This window comes from Neofelis nebulosa, chromosome 4, assembly GCF_028018385.1.
Source record: "Neofelis nebulosa isolate mNeoNeb1 chromosome 4, mNeoNeb1.pri, whole genome shotgun sequence".
Taxonomy (NCBI): domain Eukaryota; kingdom Metazoa; phylum Chordata; class Mammalia; order Carnivora; family Felidae; genus Neofelis; species Neofelis nebulosa.
In genome coordinates, this window is record NC_080785.1 from 33,675,347 (window position 1) to 33,692,185 (window position 16,839).

Genomic DNA, 16,839 nt, shown 5'->3' on the forward strand with positions numbered 1-16,839 from the left:
TTATCCTGTTTATGTATACAGTGCTATATATATATATATATATATATATATATATATATATATATATATATATATATATATATATATATATTTATGGCCAAAACAAAACAGCACTGTGTATATATGTGTTTATATATACATATAACATCTATATGTATATAATTTTATTAAAATGTGGCTCCAATGCTTCTAAGCATCACAGTGGCTGTGATCTTACCTTCTAGAAACGTCTGCAAGATTGTATTATAAGTTGAATCTGTACAATACAAATCCATCCAACTTGAACAAATCAAGATTCTAAAGTTGTATTATAGAATGTCTAAAAATAAATGTTGTTTGGCTTTTAAGAATATCTATTAGTGAGAACAAGGTGAATGAAATATTTATTAGTCAAAAATGTCCAAGATTTACAATAGAGAATAATTTTATAATGTTAATGTACATATCATTTATTTATATGTAAATGACTGCATGTAAGATGTTCAAATATTTGTTTCCTGTAAAGTCATTTCATGTTTCACAACCTTTTATACTACAACTTTCCAGTATACACTTTTTTTAGAGACAGAATTTTAAAAAATGATTTCCAGGTCTGACAAAATTGTTAAAAATTTCAAATTTTTAGGCTCAGAAACAGTAAAGTTGTGTTGTAGTAATATCCATACTAGTTAATTTTCTCTTCTTTTTCTTTTTTAAAAAAACTTTATGTCTATTTATTTTTGAGGGGGGGAGAGAGAGAGAGAGAGAGAGAGAGAGAGAGAGAGAGCGCCTGAGTGGGGGAAGGGCAGAGAGAGGGAGACATAGAAACCAAAGCAGGCTCCAGGCTCTGAACTGTCAGCACAGAGCCCCATGCAGGGATTGAACCCACTAACTGTGAGATCATGACCTGAGCTGAAGTCGGGCACTTAACTGAGTCACCCAGGCACCCCTTTTTCTTTTTTTCTAAGCAAACTTTACCCCCAAGATGGGCTCAAACTCAGGACCCTAAGATCAAGAGTCATATGCTCCACCTACTGAGCCATCCAGGCACCCCTTCTCTTCTCCCTTGAATTCAGCACTTCACCCCCATTGTCTCTTCACCACAGTCGAGGCTCTTACCACATCACAGTTGGAGAGTTTCTCAGCCCATCTCCCTGCCTCCCATGCTGCCTCCTGGAAGTCCGTTCTCCACATGCTGCCAGCAGCAGCGTACCCTTCTGCCAACCCTCACCATCCTCTTCAATGCGTTCCTTACTGGGCCATTTCATTACTTACCAAATCTTTCCCTCCTCCCTCTAATACTGCCTAACACATGACCTCCCCTGCCCTTTATGACCCAACTCTTTCTAGTCCTCTTCTTTGTGTTTGTTCATACTATCCTTATCTGTCTGGGATCCTGGAATATCCTTTCCATAATTCCCCGTCCCTAACCTTTCTAAAACCCTAAAATGAGTGTATGGCCCATTATGACCCATCTTAATTATCACTGCTCTGGGAAACTGCCCATACTCATTTATTCATTCCTAGAGCATATTTCTAATCTAATACAAAAATGAAGGAGACACGATCCCTGTCCTCAAGGAACTGTAAATAATAATTACCATTACCACAACACAGTGTATTGCACTTACTATGTGCCAGGGTGTAGTCTTAATACTTGTTACTTTACTCATTTTATATTCATGAAAACCTAATGAATATAGGTAGGTAGGTAATAACCTAAAATTATATTCATTTTATAGACAAGGAAACTAAAGCTCAGAGAAATCAAATAACTTGCCTAAGCTTACAATAGCTAGTAAAATTCAGATACTGACAGAACCACAGTCTCTTGTAACATAAGCCAAGAATTTGGTGATTCTGCACAAGACAATGTATATTAAGTGCCTAACATGTAAGCTATTGTATATGCTATATAAGAGACAGAAAAATCTTTAAGGAAAAAAATCTATGTTTTATTCACCATTTCTATTATATTATTTTTGCTTATTTTCTTTGATTGTTGATTTGTTTTTTTAGTTTAGTATTTTTCAGAGAGAGAGAGAGAGCAGGAGAGGGGCAGAGAGAGAGGGAGAAAGAGAATCCCAAGCAGGCTCTGTGCTGTCAGTCTCACAAACAATGAGATCATGACCTGAGCCAAAATCAAGAGTTGGACACTCAACTGACTGAGCCACTCAGGTGCCCTGGTTGTTGATGATTTTGTGTTTAAATCTTGCTTCCTTAACTAGAATGTATACACAGTATTTATAATACTAAGTGGAAATTAAGCAAATACACAGATAATTCTAACACAAGACAATGGAAAGTGCCAGGAGAGACTTATAAACAAAGTCCTAGATCCCATCTGGGTTTAAGATGTGGGGATGGAGAGCTGGGGTTTGAGTCATGGTTATGGGGGAAGGGAGGGGGTCAGAAAAGGCCATTTGACAGATTTGCATTTGAGAGGCCAACATAACTATGGTGAAGGAAGACCGTCTCAGACAGAGGAAGTGCATAAACAGATGAAATGAGAGAAAAGTAAGGTATCTTTCATGGAACAGTAAGTCCAGTTTGTCTGAAACTGAGAGGTGCCCAGGTGTGAAGAGTGGTGGATGTGACCGGAAAGGTTGGGTCAGGACCTAACTGTCAGGGACCTAAACCATGGATGTAAGAATCTGGACCTTATTCAGTGGAGGAGTGGCCTAGTAGGTTTTTGGTTTGGTGAATCACAAAACTGGAACATTGTACTTAAAAGGTTAATTTGTGGAATGGGAGAAGATATTTGCAAATGACATATCAGATAAAGGGTTAGTATCCAAAATCTATAAAGAACTGATCAAACTCAACACCCAAAAAACCAATAATCCAGTGAAGAAATGGGCAAAAGACATGAAGAGACACTTCTCCAAAGAAGACATCCAGATGGCCAACACATGAAAAAATGCTCAACATCACTCATCATCAGGGAAATACAAATCAAAATCACAATGAGATACCACCTCACACCTGTCAGAATGGCTAACATTAACAACTCAGGCAACAACAGATGTTGGCGAGGGTGCAGAGAAAGAGGATCTCTTTTGCACTGCTGGTGGGAATGTACACTGGTGCAGCCCCTCTGGAAAACAGTACAGAGGTTCCTCAAAAAATTAAAAATAGAACTACCCTTTATCCAAAGGATACAGGTATGCTGTTTTGAAGGGACATATGCACCCCAATGTTCATAGCAGCACTATCAACAATAGCCAAAGTATGGAAAGAGCCCAAATGTCTATCAATGGATGAATGGATAAAGAAGATGTGGTATATATATACAATGGAGTATTACTCAGCAATCAAAAAGAATGAAATCTTGCCATTTGCAGCTACGTGGATGGAACTAGAAGGTATAATGCTAAGCAAATTAGAGAAAGACAAATATCATATGACTTCACTCATACGAGGACTTTAAGACACAGAATAGATGAACACAAGGGAAGGGAAGCAAAAATAATATAAAAACAGGGAGGGGGACAAAACATAAGAGACTCTTAAATATGGAGAACAAACAGAGGGTTACTAGAGGGGTCCTGGAAGGCGGTACGGGCTAAATGGGTAAGGGGCATTAAGGAATCTACTCCTGAAATCATTGTTGCACTATATGCTAACTAACTTGGATATAAATTTTAAAAATAAAATTAAAAAATAATAAAATAAAATAAAAGGTTACTTTGTGCGCAACATAAAATGGACAGACACAAAGAAGAGAAGAGGAGGAGGAATAAGGAAGGATACAATGACATGGTGGAAGCAGCAATAACAGGGCTTACAACTGTATTCACTCTCATAATTACTCACAGCACTCCCTGAACAAGCCTACCTTGACTCATAACTATATTTAATCAACTTTCTTTGGTTTATTAGTTTGGTTTCTTCTTTTGATCTGACTTATGGCAATGAGTTCAGTTTTGAGCTTCTCATTGAAAGCTCACAGGTGGGATTGGGACCTCAATACTTTTCACATAACGGTAGAATTTATAGTATATAGAATGATATTATGCTATAATTTAAGCATATGGGAATTTCACAACTAATTATTAAATTGTTAATTACTATTAAACTGAATGAGAACTGCTGCTGCACTCCCAATTTCATTGCTCAGATCTACAGATACATGTTTTGGCCCTATCTGATATCCTTCACAGCAAAAGATGTTCCATGGTGGAAGTCATGTGCGCATGGATTATTTTCAGGTTATGTGGTCTTGTAAGTATAGCCCTAATTATTTGCTCGGAAGAGCTTGCAGTCTTTCAAAGTTGTAACTGAAGCTTGCAAATACGTTAAAAATTATTTTTTTCTGTCTTTCAAGAATAAAGTACTTAGCAAAGTTCCAGGCTGATAAACAATTTCAAGTCTCAGTGTTCGATTTGTCTAACGCAATGGGGCTCTGACTATAGGCTTCAGTGCTTCCTCTCCATGTCCCCAGAACTCACAGGTAAAATGAAACAAATTAAAGAAGGCTCCACCTTGAAATGTACACAGTACCTTTTTCTCTAGGCTGGTGCATTTTCAAAGATTGCTTTCTAGCTATAGGAGAGAATGCACACATATGCGCACACATGTGTACACACACATGCACACACACACACACAGAGCAAGAACTTGCCCAAACTAATGACATCTTGTGATTCCATAGCTGATGTCTCAGGATTACTATGATGGGGACAAAAGGTTTTTTGTTCAAAGGTCCTGTTTCATGTGACTAAAAACAAGTGACTGACCCAGAGAGATCTGATGTCTCCATGACAGAGATGCTCTTGCAAAGTCAGAAGTATGGAATGAAGAAAAGTAGAAAGGCAAACAAAACCAGTTCTTCTCAGATTTTGTTTTAGCTTTATTTATTTATTTTGAGAGAGAGAGAATGTGAATGGGGGAGGTGAACAGAAAGAAGGATAAAGAGAGTATCTGAAGCAGGCTCTGTGCCATCAGCGCAGAGCCCGATGAAGGGCTAGAATCCACGAAACCTTGAGACCATGACCTGAGCCAAAATCAAGAGTCAGACACTTAACTGACTGAGCCATCCAGGCACCCCAACAGCTCTTCTTGGATTTTTAATCACTTCTTCCTTCCTTCTTTCTTTTTAAAGATCAAATTGTAGGCAAAGAAGAAAAAATTACTTAATTTGAACTTCTAAAGCAAAGTTAGGAAAACAAAAGCATCTTCTAGTTTGGATATTAAAAAGGTATGAGGAGTTTGCCCTCTCTTTCTTGGGCACTCAATATTCTCAAGATGTCACTGTAGAAAAAATAGTACATTTTTCTACAGATATCCCTATGATACTAGGAGACAGTCCCAGAAACCAGGGTTATAATCTAATGAGATGCACCCACATTAACATGATTACACATTTTTGAAGGTGGATCCCAAAGTATTTTTTGTTCAGTTTATATTATTTTATGAAGCTTGAAGCCATAGAAGAGGGAAAATGAAAAAAGGCAGGTTTGAAAGATTTACTTTAGCAGAAAGGCAAGATAAAGAATTTTCATAACTCTGGTTCACATGGTTTCCCTCCAGATCTTGCATATTTAGGTTCCTAAACAGAACATACATATTTTTTAAAAAATCTATCAAAATGGCAGATAAACTAAAGGATTCCACTGGAATTAATTTTTAGAGTCAGTTTGTATGAATAAGAATGATAGCAAAACAAAAGCTTCACTACTGCAATTAAAAATGGGACCAGGAGACTCAGAGTCAAATGAACGGCAACGCTTCTTGGACAACCAGATTCTATCCTGTGTTCTTCAACATCGCTCTCTTGCCTAAGGTTATCACCTTGGGATGCTCATATTCCCAGTGTTTATCTTTAGGCCATCTGACAATCTTTTTTTTTTTTTTTTTTGGTCTGAAAAAACAATATTGCTTTTGAAAAGTTCCACCAGGAATCAGCTTCTGGCAATATGGCAAAGTCTAGACAAAAAAATTAAAAACATCAGTCTAGCAGTTACAATATTTAGTGCCTCATTAGTTGAGAAAAGCAAATGTTCCACTGAGGTAATCCATCAAGATTACCTCAAGCTTTTTTCCCAGGCTAGATTTATAGTCAATCTACCTGGAGATGCTCCTGGTATTTTAATTTTGTGTTAAAAGTAGACAATTGTTAGAATGTGCTAGTAGAATGGATTTATACTATTAGGACAAAAGGAGCAATGTGGTAACTAAAGCAGTGAATAATGCCCACAGAAAAGAAGGCAAATACCAGTAGAAATGCAACACATGCCTTTCAGATTCTGCTTCAGTAAAGACATTCCTTGGTTTCCACTGAGATCATTTTAAACTAGAACGGCTGCTATTTCTCTCATATGTAAGAAATCCTCTTGTACAATGACACGGATAGAATGCAACCAAGCCAGTGAAGCCAGAGATCCTTTGTGACCGAAATCAAAGAGTGACATTTAAAAAAAAATAGCTACAGATTAATCTGACATGGTTCATTTTATCCAAAGAACAAAAACCAATCACTACACTTTCTATTTTCAGTTCCACTCCTTGCTGCTTCCAAGTGCTTCTTCCTCCAGCAGCAGCATAATTTATATCTTGAAAAGCATTTCTCAGCCTGCTGTGATGGCTAACTTGGAGCTCAGACCACTGAAGGAGGGGGAAAAAGCTGATTAAAGACAAAGTCCCAGGCTCCCACCATGGATTGCATCTTCTGGGAGGCACTATCAAAACTATTGATAGTTCAATAACTATATGGCATAGAGTTCCAAACTTTCAGAGATGGTTTTCTTTTTCCCCATGAAAAGGCTACATTGCGGTAAAAAAGACAGCAATAAATAAAAATACTTTTACAAGAAAATGTGATTGTCTTGAGTTGAAGGGTCAAATAATGCTAAAAAATATCTATTTAACCGCTTTTCTTTCTTGACCAAGTCATTCTGAGTTACCTGGGGGATCACCCCAAAGGCTTTCCTCCACTCTTGCAAAGGTATCGAATACCAAGACACACCATCTATTTGGATTTCTCCTTCAGTGTTCAGCAGTCTCAAAAGAGCCGATAACAAAGTACTCTTCCCTGATCCAGTTCTTCCCAAGAGGCCCACCTAGAAAACAAGAGGGATAGAATTACTCCTGTGACATACAGGTACCATACCAGAAATGTTACCTGGTATTATGCTTCAATAAAAAATATCACAACAGTTTTTTTTTAACATTACCAGGGGAAGATTTCAACTTATTCATTCAAAGCTTTCTGTACACTCTCAGTTCTGACCAATATTGATCTTAGGCAGAGCAACCCTGGAGGAGAATATAGAAACTGGCCATATGGAATTGGACTCTTCATTCTGGACCTTTCATTTATCACTGACCTTTACTAATGGCAAAAAGGTGAAAAATCGCCCATTTTGCATCAAGGAAAACAAACATACAGTGTCCTAATGCATACCATTTCTAAGGATGGCCTTAAGCCAAAAGCAGGGACCTATATAGTTTGATCCAGTTCCTGAATGAATATGAGCTTGAAAATGAATGAATGAATCTGAAATAGTTCTAACACGTAGATATTTCCCCTCATAAAGGAAGCACAAGTTTAGGCCTGACCATAAACAAGAATAAGTTCAGTGAGCTCTATGTTCCCAGAGAGGGCAGGCTGAACCTTGCCATTCAGTGCATAGGCACTTGGACAGCTGTCAGATAGCATGCTTACATCTATGCTGACTGGCAGGAAGAGAATCTAGAGAAGCAAAAAGGATATTAAGAAAAAAAAAAAAAAAAGAGGTTAGAGTGGGAGAGAGCCAAAGCATAAGAGACTGTTAAAAACTGAGAACAAACTGAGGGTTGATGGGGGGTGGGAGGGAGGGCAGGGTGGGTGATGGGTATTGAGGAGGGCACCTTTTGGGATGAGCACTGGGTGTTGTATGGAAACCAATTTGACAGTAAATTTCATATATTAAAAAAAAATAAATAAATAAATTAAAAAAAAAAAAAAAAGAAAACTATTCTTGTTACTAAAAGGCTGTAAAAGCATAAAACAGAAGTGAGAACTCCAGGCATTGCAAGGGGAGATCAGGTGCTTCAGGTAGCCCACAGGGACCTCAAGTCTGTGTTCCATGTGGGCTTAGATCCAGCACTTGGAAGAAGATGCTTTAAGTGGGATAGAACATTACTGCAGTCATTAACTGAATACTGAATAACAGCCTGACATTTAGTAGCACTGAATAAATGTACACTCCTTTCCTTTTATTTGATTTCTCTTTCTCTTATCATTTAACTATTTTTTATAGGACAGCTGGGCCAATGGTCTTTTACAGTAATGCTTTTTATACCATCTGTGGCAAAGGAAAGTTTTGTTTTTTTGTATCTAGTCCATTGCAAATCAGTACTTTAAAAAAGAAAAGATAATAAAAATGAATTTCTACATGCTTACTCTCAATTCCTATACTTATCAGAGACCCCAAACAGCTTATAAACCAGAACCAGTTCATGGACCACAAAGAATACTTTAGAGCTTATAACAATCTGCAGTAATAACTTTCTGAATACTTATTAAGAATCTGGTAATAAACTAGGCAATTGGGATAAATTGGTAAACAATAATGACACCATGTCTTTTGTTCATAAGAGCTCTGTAATGAGACTTTCACAAATGCTTGTTATCTGAGACAACTGAGAAAATAAGATAAACCACAAACTATACACAACACCCTTTTGAGGTTCTTCATACTGCTAATCAGAATCAGTAATATTTTACCTATTTTTTTCTTGGTTATTACTTGTGTTAACACCAAGAATTTAAGTTTAATAAGCACAGGGTGGTCTGTGTTTCCATTGAATTCTCAGCACCTTCCAATGTGATGGGTTCACATAAAATTCTCAATAAATACTTGTTTGGATTCACTGAGGGACAATCAGGTGGAAGGATGAATGAATGGATAAATAGACACATGGATTGGGTGGATGGATGGATGGATGGATGGATGGATGGATGGAAACAAGGGAGGAAGGAAGAGAGGAAAAGGAAGAAGGAGGGAGAGAAGGCAGATGAATAGACAAACTTATTTAGTTGATCTAACAAGAAAACAAATTTAGTTAATTTTGGTGAATTACAAGATCAACTCTTAATTAAAAATCTTGTGAAATTTCATATGCACACCTCCATTTCTGAATCAGCCCATGATTTACAAACATATTCATAATATGTCATCATTTTTGAAACACAACAGTAAAACTTTTATAAGCAATCTGAATATGCTTTGTATAGATGAGGCATGGGGGAAGGGAAGTTCAATAAGAGAAAGTGATTTACTTTAAAGTCATATCACAAATTTAATCAGACAACAAAAAGAAATAAAAGGCATTCAGACTGGCAAGGGAGCAGTAAAAATTTCACTATTTGCAGATGACATGACAGTCTATATAGAAAACCCAAAAGAATCCACCAAAAAATTGCTAGATCTGACACACGAATTTAGTAAAGTTACAGGATACAAAATCAATGTACAGAAATCTGTTGCATTTCTATGCACCAATACTGAAACACTAGAAAGAGAAATTAAGAAAATAATATCATTTACAATTGCACCCCAAATAATAAGATACTTAGGAGTAAACCTAACCAAAGAGGTGAAGGACCTCCACTCTGAAAAGTATAAAACATTGATGAGAGAAATTTAAGATGACACAAACAAATGGAAAGACATTCCATGCTCATGGGTTGGAAGAACAAATATTGTTAAAATGTCTATAGCACCCAAAGCAATCTACGCATTTAATGCAATCCCTATCAAAATACCAACAGTCTTTTTCATGGAGTTAGAACAAAGAATCCTAAAATTTGCATGAAACCACACACACACACACACACACACACACACACCAAATAGCCAAAGCAACCTTGAAAAAGAAAAGCAAAGCTGGAGGCATCGCAATTCTGGACTTCAATTTATATTACAAAGCTGTAGTGATCAAAACAGTATGGTATTGGCACAAAAAGAGACACATAAATCAGTGAAATGGAATAGGAAACCCAGAAGTAACCCACAACTATCTGGTCAGTTAATCTTCAACAAAGCAGGAAAGAATACCCAATGGTAAAAAGACAGTCTCTTCAACAAATGGTGCTGGGAAAACTGGACAGCAACATGCAAAAGAAAGAAACTGGACCACTTTCTTATACCATACACAAAAATAAATTCAAAATGGATGTAAGGTCTACATGTGAGACCTGAAACCATAAAATCCTATAAGAGAGGATAATAGGATAAGAGGCAATAACCTCTTTGACATCGGCCATAGCAACTTTTTTCTAGATACGTTTCCAGGTGCAAAGGAAACAAAAGCAAAGATAAACTCTTGGAATGACATCAACATAAAAAACTCCTGAACAGTAGAGGAAATAATCAATAAAACTAAAAGGCAACCTACAGGGTAGGAGAAGATATTTGTAAATGACATATCTCATAAAGGGTTTGTATTTAAAATATCTAAAGAACTTTTAAAACTTAACATCCAAAAAATGAATAATGCAACTAAAAATGGGCAGAAGACATGAATAGACTTTTCTCCAAAGAAGACATCCAGATGGCCAACAGACACATGAAAAAATGTTCATTGCTCATCATCAGGGAAACACAAATCAAAACTACAATGAGATATCACCTCACACCTGTCAGAATGGCTAAAATCAGTAACACAAGAAACAACAGTTTTTGGTGACAGTGTGAAGAAAGGGGAACTGTCTTGCACTTGCACTGTGGTAAACTTTCCACTGTGGAAAACAGTATGGAGGTTCCTCAGAAAGTTAAAACTAGAGCTACCCTACAGTCCAGCTATCACACTACTAGGTATTTACCCAAGGAATACAAAAACGCTAGTTCAAAGGGATACATACACCCTGATGTTTATAGCAACATTATGTTTATAGCAACAATAGCCAAATTATGGGAATAGCCCAAGTGTTCAACAACTGATGAATGGATAAGGAAGATGTGGTATAAGTATATACATACATAGATACAAACATGCATACATACATACATACATAATGGAATATGACTCAGCCATAAAAAAGAATGAAATCTTGTTATTTTCAATGACATGGATGGAGCTAGAGTATCATGCTAAGTAAACTAAGTCAGTCAGAGAAGGACAAATACCATAGGATTTCACTCATATGTGGAATTTAAGAAACAAAATAAAATGAGCAAAGGGAAAAAAAGAGAGAGGCAAACAGAAACAAGGAAGAGGCAAACAAGAGAGAGGCAAACAAGAAACAGTCTTAACTATAGAGACAAACTGATGGTTACCAGAGAGGAGGTGGGTGGGGGGATGGGAAAATAGGTGACAGTGATTAAGGAGTGTACTTGTGATGAGCACGGGGTGTTTTATGGAAGTGATGAACCACTATATTGTACCTCTGAAGTTAACATTAAACTCTATGTTAGCTAACTGGAATTTAAATAAAAACTTTAAAAAAATAAATAGAAAAATAATAATAGAGTGTTATCACGATTTTTTTTACAAAAAGTACCTTGAGGTCCAGAACCCCATATGATTAGTCAAGGTTCTAATAACTGAGATAAATGACCATGTTCTCTTTCAAACAGCACATATTGAAATTTTTAGAAAACTCAGTTTTTATGTAGGTATAGGAGTAAATTGAGAGGCAATGTGTAAATCTTATGTTTAGCTTTAAAGTTTTTAGCTTTTCTCTGCTTCTTTTGTATTATTGAACTGCCGATATTGCATTGTGTCTGACATGTTTTTAACTGCAAAGAATCTTATTGGTCCATACTTAACAAAGTCTTTTTGTTTATATAATTGGCACATAATAATTCCTTTCCGGGATTTGTTTTTCCAGGCTTCTCAGTGATCTGTTGAATAGGGTCAGAGTACTTCCTGCAAATGAGATTTTAAGGTATATCCTAATTCCAAGTCAGTGACTTCTAGTAACTTCAGTGAACTTCCTTTCTGCGAATTTTGGATCAAGACAAATCAACATATTATGCGGAGAGCTAAATAATGTTGAATTTGATGCTAACTGTAACTTCATTGCACCATGAGTAAAACAATCTAAGTACATTCTTTTCAGAGTACCTGATTCACTAGACTACTACTGCAATATATTGAAACCTGCTATAATTATTTTTCATCTCCTTGTGGTCTCCAGAAATCATGATACCAAACAAAATAAAATGTAGATCCACAAAGTGATAATAAATGCACCTTTTATATGTTTACTATTAATAAAATATAATTCTTAATAAAATAAGTTCTTGAGAATATGCTCCTCATAACTCCAGGATAAACTACTAAATGATTCAGTTACTCAATACCAATTTTTATCAAGATGGAATGCCGTATGTGTTTAAAAAATCAAATAGACATTTAAGTGTTAATGCTGCTATGATCTGAACCCTTGATACTGATTTAACTGCTTCTGGCATCGCAGTATTTTGAAGAGGCTACAAATAAAGAATGCAGGTAAGCTCACCCAAAAGAATAGATCTTGAAGTACTATTAAATAGCTGTGTAACCAGGGGACTGTCCAGTACTGTGATAGACACAAAATACCATCTAAGGCATTTTCATAAGTCTATGTTTATCATGAAGGACGTGGCTCCAAATTAGAATCCCAGCCTGCATTTTGAGAAGAACAGAAAAGGAAAAAACAAAGAGTTTTCTCATTGGGGGAAGGTAATCTAGATATTAAAATTCAGGCAAAAAGTCAAAAGCTTTCAAGACAACAACTATTTGAGATTAAAAAGAAAAATAGTTTTAGGGGTGCCTGGGTGGCTCAGTCAGTTAAGCATCCAACTCCTGACTTTGGCCCAAGTCATGATCTCATGGTTGTGAGACAGTCCTACATCAGGCTCTGTCTTGATGGTGTGGAGCCTGTTTGGGATTCTCTCTCTCCCTCTCTCTCTCTCTGCCTCTCCCCTGCTCTCTCTCTCTCTCTCTCTCACTTTCTCATTCTCTCAAAATAAATAAATAAACCTAAAAAAAAGAAAATTTGTTTGTTTTTTTTAATCAAAGTAAATGTTGTGAAATATCTGCTATATTTCTCACGCATTGAAAATAAAATTTAAAGTACAGGCTCTATGAAGTAAAGGCCTAAATTAAGAGCAAAGAAGATAATAGAACATCTCTTCCATAAAATAAATGTTATGGACAAAGTGCCTTAATATGAAGACTGAATAACTTTTCTGCTTAAAATTTTGATTTTTGAAATATTTCATCATGCTATGGGCATAATATTTGTGTTTCTCCCACATTCATATGTTGAAATCCTAACCTCCAATGTGAGGACTTTGGGAGGTGGTTAGGTCATGAGGGTGGAACCCTCATGAATGAGATTAATGCCCTTATAAAGAAACCCCAGGAAGCTCCCTCACCCCTTCTACCATATGAGGTTACAATGACAAGACAGACATCTATGAGGAAGTGGGTTCTCACTAGACAATGAATTTTCTGGCACCATGATCTTGGACTTCCCAGACTCTAGAAGTGTGAGAAATAAACGTGTGTTGTTTATAAGCCACCCAGCCCAAGATATCTTGTAATAGAATCCCAAATGGACTCAGGCACACCATCTAACCAAGAATGCTGAATTCCATTAAAAATTAAACAAGAAATGCCCATTTAAGTCCTTTCCAAATTTTTTTTTCAAGAAGATGAATTAGACCAGAGCTGATCTTGCAGAACTTTTGGACAGTCAAAATAGTATACTGAATTTGAGTCTTCTTAATTCAGCATGCAAGAAGTATGTTTGAGGCATCTCGTTATAGTTTGCAACATGCTGTTATAGGTTCTAAGGGCAAGGCAGCAGAAATAACAATCTTAAAGAGAGCTGCTCAGAATAACATTTTAAGAATCAGTTCCTACTTTAATCAATCATATGACCTAGAAGTAGGTGTAAGCTATTCATTCATGCAAGCATTTAACATATTCTAAGCAAAGGGATTAAAAGATGAAAAACAGGACTTCTGGTTTCTGGTCCAAAATATAAGGAACTTGAATGTCATCACTCTGGCCTAAAAACAAGTAAAAAGCTAAGCAAACTGAAGAATCAAAAGCCTTCTTACATCTATTAGAGAGTGAAGACATACAACAAACTGTAGCCGTCATAAATGAAGAGACAGACACAGAAAATCACAATTTACTAGAAAAGAAACCATGATCAGAAACCTCTGCAGAAACCAGAATCAGACTGAAAAACCCTAAGCTGTAACTAAAGAATTACTGGAGGCTCAGTGTAGACAAGTATGAGAGTAAAAACGTCCAGAAGAGGACATTTGTAGAAGGGCCCCCAGACTTTTGTGAGAATTAGCTCCAGGGGCCCAACCAGTTTTACCATCTCCCAGTAAAAAATACAGAAAAATCCTTTGGTGCCTCCAGCAAGAGAAGGGGGAAAGCAACAATTTTGCAGTACTCCTGAGCATTAGAGAATTCTTTTCTTCACAAGCCCTCCCTCAAGAGAAACTATTTTACCAGAGTCTAACGACTGGGCTTTTTATTAGAACCCAACTGATCTAGGGAAGGAAAATACCCAACTCCAGGTCACACTAGCCATCCTGTGTCATGCAGTAAAAGAAGCACAGAGAGAAATTTATAGCACTAAATGCATACATTAGAAGAGAAGAAATATCTAAAATCAATTATCTAAGTTTCTACCTTAGGAAACTAGGAAAAAAAGAGCAAATTAAGTTCAAAGGAAGCAGAAGAGAAATAATAAAAATTAGAGCAAAATCAACTAATTGAAAACAGGAAATCAGTAGAGAAAATCAATGAAAACAGGTACTTTGAAAAGATCAATAAAACTAATAACCTTCTAGCCAGGCTAACTAAGAAAATACGAGAGTTGACACCAATTACTAACATTACAATTTCAAGAGGGAACATCACTATATACCCCATGGTAAGAGAATAATAAAGGAATACTATGAACAACTATATGACCACCAGTTTGATAATCTAGATGAAACAGACCAATTCCTTGAAAGATACAATCTTTCAAAACTTATGCCAGAAGAAATGGACAATGTAAATAGGTACATATCTTTTAAAGAAATTGTATCAACAATTAAAAACCTTCCAATTCAGAAACCTCCAAGTCCAGATAGATTCGCTGGTGAATTCAACCAAATATTTAAAGTCAAAATTCTACCAATCCTCTACAGTTTCTTCCAGGAGATAGAAGCAGAGGGAATACTTCTAACTACTCTACGAGGCCAACATTAAAATAATACCAAAGCCATCAAAGACATTAAATATCAACATTTCTCATGTACATAGAACCAAAAATCTTCAGCAAAATATTACCAAATCAAATCCAACAATGTGTAAAGAGATTAGACGCCACGACCAAGTAGGATTTATTCTAGATATACAAGGTTGGTTCAAAAATCAAAAATGAATTAATATAATCCATCATATCAATGGGCTAAGAAAAATCACACGATTATAACAATAGATGCAGAATTCATCTGACAAGATCTAATGCTAATTCCTGGTTAAAAACTCTCAGAAAACTAGGAAAGAGGGGAACTTCTTTAACTTGATAAAAACATCTACAAAACCCTATAGTTAACATCACTTGTAAGGGTGAGAAACTCAAAGACTTCCTGCACAGGTCAGGAACAAGGCAAGGATGCCCCTTCTCAAAACTCCTTTTCAACATAATACTGGAAATCCTAGATAATGCATTAAGACAAGAAAAGGAAATGAAAGGCATACAGACTGGGAAGAAAGAAATAAAATTGTCTTTGTTCACAGGTGACTATCATCCATGTAGAAAATCTAAATCAGGAATAAAACTCCTGGAACTGATAAGTAATTAAAGAAAACTTGTAGGATACAGAGTTCTTCTACAAAAGTCAATTGCTTTCCTAAATACCAGCAATGAACAAGAGGAATTTGAAATTAAGAACACATTACCATTTACATTAGCACTTCCCAAAACAAAATACTTAGAATAAACATAAGAAAATATGTACAAGATCTAGATGAGGAAAATGATAAAACTCTGATGAATGAAATCAAAGAAAAATTAAGTAAATAGAGAGATGGTCCATGTTCATGAAAAGGAAGACTCAATATTGTCAAGATATCAGTTCTTCCCAATTTGGTCTATAGAGTCAGTGCAATCCCAATCAAAATAAAAAAGCAAGTTATTTTGTGGATCTGACAAACCGATTCTAAAGTTTGTATGGAAATGCAAAAGACCCTGAATAACCAACACAATACTGAAGAACAAAGTTACAGGATGGACACTACTTGACTCCCATGATTTTGCCTTATAACTGACTTAAAAGACCAAGGTTGTATAACATGAACACCTTCATTTTCCCAACTCTGCCCAATAGTTCTCTTTAACTCCACTTATCTGCTTTCCTTCTCACAAAACAAAAACAAAACAAAACAAAAAACAAAAACAAAAACAAAAACCATACTCCTCTACAGTGAAAAGGCAAATTCTTCCAGAGAGCCATCCTCTTATACAGTTGTTCCAGCTATCTCTTTTCACCACCAACGTTGGTGTTCTACATAACTCCTCACTTCAGTACTCACCCATTCCCTAACCCTTTGCAGTTGAACTTCTACTCTTATTTCTCTACACCTAATGGCTCTCTTAAATTGGGCTCTCATGCTTGGAAGGGAATCCATCAGTGATAAAGACCATTGTCCCTATACTCAGAGTTTTTATTCAGTAGGATTGAGTGAGGCTCAGAATATGCATTTTTCGCAAGTTTTCAACTGATGCAGATGATGCTGGTCCAGGGAACAACACTTTGAGAAACTGCTTTCTTGAAGATGACCAAAAATCATTTAGTAGCAAACCTGAGTAGGATCTTCCAAGTCTTCAACTTCCTTTATTGCTTCAGCTCTCAAGATTCGTAATTT

The 16,839-nt window shown here is 36.2% G+C and overlaps 1 protein-coding gene across 2 annotated transcripts in view; it reads right to left on the minus strand.

Annotated features, from left to right (window-relative positions):
* The window catches only part of CFTR (CF transmembrane conductance regulator), a 184,137-nt gene that overhangs the window by 18,132 nt on the left and 149,166 nt on the right, over nucleotides 1-16,839 (minus strand). For both annotated transcript variants that reach the window (XM_058724499.1, XM_058724500.1), the window contains one exon: nucleotides 6,885-7,040. In XM_058724499.1, coding sequence (XP_058580482.1) covers nucleotides 6,885-7,040 — 156 coding nt within the window. The remainder of the gene's footprint in view (nucleotides 1-6,884; nucleotides 7,041-16,839) is intronic.